Source organism: Phyllostomus hastatus, unplaced genomic scaffold (genome assembly GCF_019186645.2).
Source record: "Phyllostomus hastatus isolate PE091 unplaced genomic scaffold, TTU_PhHast_1.1 phas_scaffold_501, whole genome shotgun sequence".
NCBI lineage: Eukaryota > Metazoa > Chordata > Mammalia > Chiroptera > Phyllostomidae > Phyllostomus > Phyllostomus hastatus.
The window spans coordinates 65,134,098-65,140,097 of NW_025334033.1; the positions used below are offsets into that span (position 1 = coordinate 65,134,098).

General features: G+C 46.1%; 1 protein-coding gene across 3 annotated transcripts in view; it reads left to right on the forward strand.

Annotated features, from left to right (window-relative positions):
• PPP4R4 (protein phosphatase 4 regulatory subunit 4) overlaps positions 1-5,792 on the forward strand; it is an 83,790-nt gene extending 77,998 nt beyond the window's left edge. For all 3 annotated transcript variants that reach the window (XM_045822901.1, XM_045822902.1, XM_045822903.1), the window contains 2 exons: positions 2,134-2,281; positions 4,698-5,792. In XM_045822901.1, coding sequence (XP_045678857.1) covers positions 2,134-2,281; positions 4,698-4,722 — 173 coding nt within the window. In that variant the 3' untranslated portion in view covers positions 4,723-5,792. The remainder of the gene's footprint in view (positions 1-2,133; positions 2,282-4,697) is intronic.
• Positions 5,793-6,000: the final 208 nt, after the last annotated feature.

The window sequence follows — 6,000 nt, forward strand, 5'->3', positions numbered from 1 at the left end:
AATGGACAGGACAGAGGGGAAAAAGGCCGTGCTCACCAGAAAGGAGGACAGGCAAGGTCTGGGTGTCTGTCGGTGGGGGGTCCAACAACACAGGGAATGAGAAAAGGGGCGGCACGTCTTGCTTGTACGGAGCCTCTGGCCAGAGTGGTTTCCTGTCAGTGGTGCAGGGTGTCTCCAGGTGCGGGGAGGGAGCTTTTCACGTGGCATATGTGTTCCTGCACGCAAGACAACCAGAGGGTCGGGGTGCCCTTCCGGCAGTGGCTGCTGTCCAGGTAACTGATTCAAAGTAATCAGTGCGCCGTTGTAGGGCGTTCTGAGAGACGTGCCATGTTTATGGGTTGAAAAATTTCATGTTGTTATGATGTTGGTTTTATAAAATTGACCCAGAAATTCAGTGCAATCCTGATCAGAAGCAGCTGATCCTAGCAGCCTTTTTGTAGAAATTCACAAGCTGATTCTAAAGTCTACAGTGAAACGCACAGAAATGAGTATAGCCAAAACCATTTTGAAAAGAAGAACTGGAGAGCTTAAACCATTTGATTTTTACACTCTCTGCAAAGCTCTGGTAACCAAGACCATGCGGCCTACGCAGACCTGTGTGGCCAACTGGGTTTCAGCAAGTGCTCCAAAGAAAGTCAGTGGTGAGGGGGGAGCATGTTTTAAAGGGATGCTAGAATTACTGGGTGTCTATATTTAAAAAAAAAAACTTAACTTCAAGCCCTGGCTGGCGTAGCTCAGTGGATTGCGCGCAGCTGCGCGCAATCCAAAGTATGGCAGGTTCGATTCCCAGTGAGGGCACATGCCTGGGTTGCAGGCCATGACCCCCAGCAAGCGCACATTGATGTTTCTCTCTCTCTCTCTATCTTCCTCCCTTCCCTCTCTAAAAATAAATAAATAAAATATTTTTTTAAAACCCTGAACTTCAATTCTTGCACTATATACAAAATTAACTCAAAATGTTTTATAAACTTAAGCATAAAAGTTAAAAGTATGATATTTCTGAAGAAAATACAGGCAGAAGTCTTTGTAATTTTTGGAATAGACAAAGGTTTCTCCAAATCACAAAAGAAGAAATTAACATGTTAGACTTCATCAAAATTTAAAACTTCTGTGCTTTGATATAAATCATAAAAAATAAACGGCAGGACACAGATTGGAAGAAAATATTCATATTACACGTGCCTGACAAAAGACTTGTATCCAGAATATACAAAGAAATCTTTAAAAGTAATTAGTCAACTAGTTTTAAAATGGCAAAAAAATCTGAATATACATTTCACAATAAGTACACAGAGAGATACTTACTAGTACTCATCAGAGAAATGCAGATTAAAAGCGGTGAGAAAAAACACGAGGAGAAGCCACTTCACGTGCACTGGAAAGTCTCGGTTAAGGAGGCTCGCGATGTCAGGCGTGCAGGAGGACGCGGAGCCACTCTCCGGAACTCCCGGACACTGCGGCTGCAGGTCAGTGGTTCGGCTACCTCGGACGGAATGAGGTGGTTTCTAAGGAAGTTAAATATACACTTACTGTGTGATCCAGCCGTTCCACTCCTGGGCTTTTACTGAAGGGAAATTGAAACCTGTATCCACACACTGACTGGTACATGATCATCCGTAGCGCTTTGTTCCTAACAGTCAAAAACCAGAAAAACCCAGACGTCTGTCGGTAGGAGAACGGACAGACAAACGTGGACGCGCCCACACAGTGGAATGCCAGTCAGCAATACAACGCAGTGAGACAGCGACACACACGACGACGTGGGGAACCGGCAGCATGATTGTGCTGAATGAAGCCAGACCGAAAAAAAAAAAGGACATATCGTATGCTTCCACTTATGTAAATTCTAGAAAATGCAAACTGATCTCTAGTGACTCTCGGGAGGCAGATCCGTGGTTACCTGTGAGTGGGGAGCAGGGGGGGTTCTCAAGGAGGCCGCGTGTGGTCGAGACGGGTGTGCTAGCTGTTGATCGCAGCGATGGTCCGAGCGCACACATGTGAAAACCTTCCATTTGTGCAGCTTGCTGTGTATAAGTTACACCCTAAAGATTAAGAAGAAGAAATGTCAGCTACCATTGACCTTTCTTGCCTCAGTGTGTTCCCTGTGTCTGACTGTGCACGTGTCACTTGCAGACGACTCGTTCCGGACGCGCAACGCCAGTAGCCTGCCGGCGTCCTTTTCTCCCGGGGCGCCCCTCCCGAGCACCTCCCGTGGGGCGGGGAGCTCGGCTGATCCCAAGAGCAGTGGGAGCAAGGACACGCCGCCACGCAAGGCCACCCTGTAAGTACCCCGGGGGCGAACCGCTGAGTGCGGCACCCTCCTCTGTTTCTGGGCATGCTTTCCTCCCGCTCAGTTTCCAGAGGACGGGAAGCGTCCGCAGGGAGGACGTGTTCCAAGGGAAAGGGCGGTTGTCGCACGTGCCTCTGTAACGTTAATACTCTCCATAAGGAGATCTGTAGGGAATCAGCACGAAACTTGAAACGGCTCCCACCAATATCCGAGATCTTTCCAAACTGTCCTGTGAAAGGTGTGCCTTCAGGGACTCGATCTGAGAGGACAGTTGCAGCCCTCTGAGGGGCCAGCTTCAGTGGACAGTGTTTCGTCGCCCAGGGCTCAGAACACAGGCATGCCCGCGCCCACTTGACTGTCGCTGCAGCGCGGAGCCCAGAGTCGTGGGGCAGTGAGCTGGAGACTCCTACCCGCTGCGTGCGTGCATCCTTACAGGCGAGGTTGTGGATTGGAGGGCCTCCGTTCTCCACTCCCCGGGCTCCTGTTCCTGTGCCCTCAGCGCCTTGTTTGGGCAGCCGGAGCCTTTGTTTCGTTTACTTTAAACATCGAAGGGGGTAGTCCCGCGAGAGTCGGCATGAGGAGAGAGCCCGTCACGTAGGAGAGAGCCCGTCACGTAGGAGTGATCCTCCCCGGCTGCCTCGGCGGTGCTTGCAGGTTTGCTCTCCTGATGAGCGCAGGCTCTAAACAGGGCTCAGATCTCTCTTAGACGCACTCATGAATGTTTTCCAGGAAGGGCTCTGACATGCGTTTTTTAGTGGTGTCCCTTTGAGGAGCTGAACCATCCTGTAGCTTACTCTCGGTGTTTATTGGCCATCAGCATGCACAAATATAGACGTATTTAAGATTCATTCAGAACTTAGACACAAATTTATGGAAAGGGGCTCAGGAAAGGGTAGCACTAAGTATCATGGGAAAAGCAGTGGGAAGTAGAAGGGAATAATCTTGCTATCGCAGATCAGTAGTGCTGCTACAGAGGGTCCTCTCATTTGCAGAGAAGGCTGCTCGATACAGTCGCTCTGGTGATTACACTGTGGACAGGACACTTACGGGCCGTGCGGGCGGAGCCAGGACAGGGCCACGGTGTGTAGAGGGCACGGAGCTGGAGCCCTGTGCCCTGGGTCCAGTGGCAGCCAGAGAGCTGCAGACGCTCCACGCCTCCACGCGGCACTCTGGGCCTCATCACCCCATCAGCGAAGTGACAGGGCTGCCTATGGGCGTGTCCTCTGAGGTGCCTTCCTGTTCTGGGACCCGAGATCGCCCTGTCACTCTCCGCCCTCTTCCTCTCGGAAGACGGCCCTAGAGTTCATCAGACGGCCATTCATTCTCTTCTCCGCTTGTTTTTCTCAGCCCCACGGGCACTCTTCAAACATAAAGACCATCGAAACTTCGTATATTCGTATCAGCTCTTCTTTATTTCAGATTACTGTCTTCATCTGTTCTCCCATTGTTGAGCATGTTTTTCCTATTTATACACTGACTTTCTCTTCTTCAACAGATGTATAATTGTACTAATAATTATACAATCAGTTACATCCTTAATTGGTTGTTTGAAAAGGGAATCTAGAAACAAACACTCTGCTAACAAGTCACATCACTTGTCTCTTCTGTTCGGAATACGCTGAAGGAGGGGGTGTTGGCACAACAGCTGCTTTTTAACCACGCGCCCAGGTCTCCCGTCTGTGACTGTGTCTCCGGGGAACGTGCTGCTCTCTGGGCTTTGTCAAGCCTCCTCCCCCGCCCCCGCACCGTGCGTAGCCGCTGGAACGGGCGCTCAGTGGGCTCCACTGCCTTTTGGGGAGTGCTGGCCACGGCTCGGCACCCTGCCGTGTCCGAATGAAAATAGATCCTTCCCACTTAAAATGAGCCTCGGAAGTGATTTCAGAAGATACTACCTGTTTTTGTTGCTCAGCAACGTTCTGTGCAGTCCACTCTCTGACTTCTGAGTGTCACAGAGATGACCCGCAGCTCCGGTAGCTGGGATACCAGGTCTTAGAGGAGGCATGGGAGCGCACCAGGTCTTAAGTCTCTCAAGGCAGATGATTGATATATTTAAGCTGCATTAACTTCTGTTATAGTTGTGCACAAAATAAAAGAATGTAGGAAAAGGATGAATTGAATCAAATGCTGTGGTCACAGGATTTGGTGATTAAAGGTAATTCCAAGTAATATTTAATGTGTATTTTTTCACTTAATCAGAATTCTCATGTATTAGGTTTATTCAATGTTGATTCTACTTACATTCATTTACTTTGTACACACTATATGGATAACATTTTTCATGTTTTGTTTTTTTCTCTCTCTTCTTTCTCTCTTTCTTTCTCCCTCTCCCTTCCCTCTTTCCATCCGTCCCTTCCCTTCCTTCTTCTCTTCCTCCCTCTCTCTTTCTCTTCCTTCCTTCCTGACAAAGAAAATCCAGGAAATCCAATCCTTAAATCATCCGCTTGGTGAAGGAAGCAAAACAAAGACCAGTGGAGACAATACAATTGGTGGACAAAAGCTAACGCAGTGGCTGGGGCTTCTTTTTTTCAAACGAATGGGAAGAGCTACATTATGGCAGCTGGTGTTGCTAAAGTTCCATATCTGAAATTAGATTCCCTAGGAGGTATAATATATATTTCTTAAATACTAACGTGGTTACGGAATTCCACCGTTATAGTGAGTGTAATGAAAAACAACTTTAGTATCGCTTTAACTACTGCTGCAGAAGAGACAAGTCTGCGTGTATTCATGCAGGGAACCATCTATTTACTTGACCTAGAGCTTCAGCATTTAAAAATTACATGGAAGCCTGTATCAGCTGAAACGGCCCTAGCTGGAGAATTGCTTGGAGGGGGACGTGGGAGTTAGAAAGACAAGACATTCATTTCTCAAGAATCTCCAAGCGCAGTTGAAAAGTCCCACCGAAAAGGGCACCAATAGCTAGCTGTCCGCAATTTTGTCAGTCCGATAGTGGTGACAGTGTGCCGTAGGGTATTCTGAAGTTTAAATTTGGCAATGAAAATTCCACAAAGTTTTCTGATACCTTTTAGCCACAAGTACCTTCAAAATAATAGATTGATGATTTCCTTTATTTCCTAGAAAGATTTATTTTATACATACTTTGTTTACATTTTAGATTGTATTTGTCCTTACTTAATTAAAAATGATGAATCTAGTTTAAATCAGTTGTTATTCCAAGCTATCATGCTTAAGCTATGTCAACAGCATTTATTTGTACTAATGCTAATATTTCCATCGAAATTTGCCTGTGGAATATATATGATTATTAATTTTAAAATGTCAGTTCTTGAGATATACTGTATGAAGCTATTGTCAGCTTCTCTATTTCAAAATGCAATCAGCATATAACTATATTGATATTAGGAAATATTTGTTTTTTTTAATATATTGATGTATGATAAAGATGATCTAATTTGTGAATGCATATGCGTGTGTGGTTACTTTTTATAATGTAAAATAATGAATAGTGAATTTACTCAAAATAAAACATAGGTTAACGAGATACCTGTGTTTGTGAAAAAAGTTTTAAATACTCTTCTGCAGTTTTTATTCCACAATTAAAGAGTAAGACAGCTCATTTTTAAGTAATGAGTGACAGAAGCATACCAACACCAGCTACAAATTACTCAGGGACAGGCACTCAGTGTGGAACTTTGATGCCATTTCTCGCCCCCGTTTCCTCACAGCTGGCTCTTTTGGGGGGCTATTTT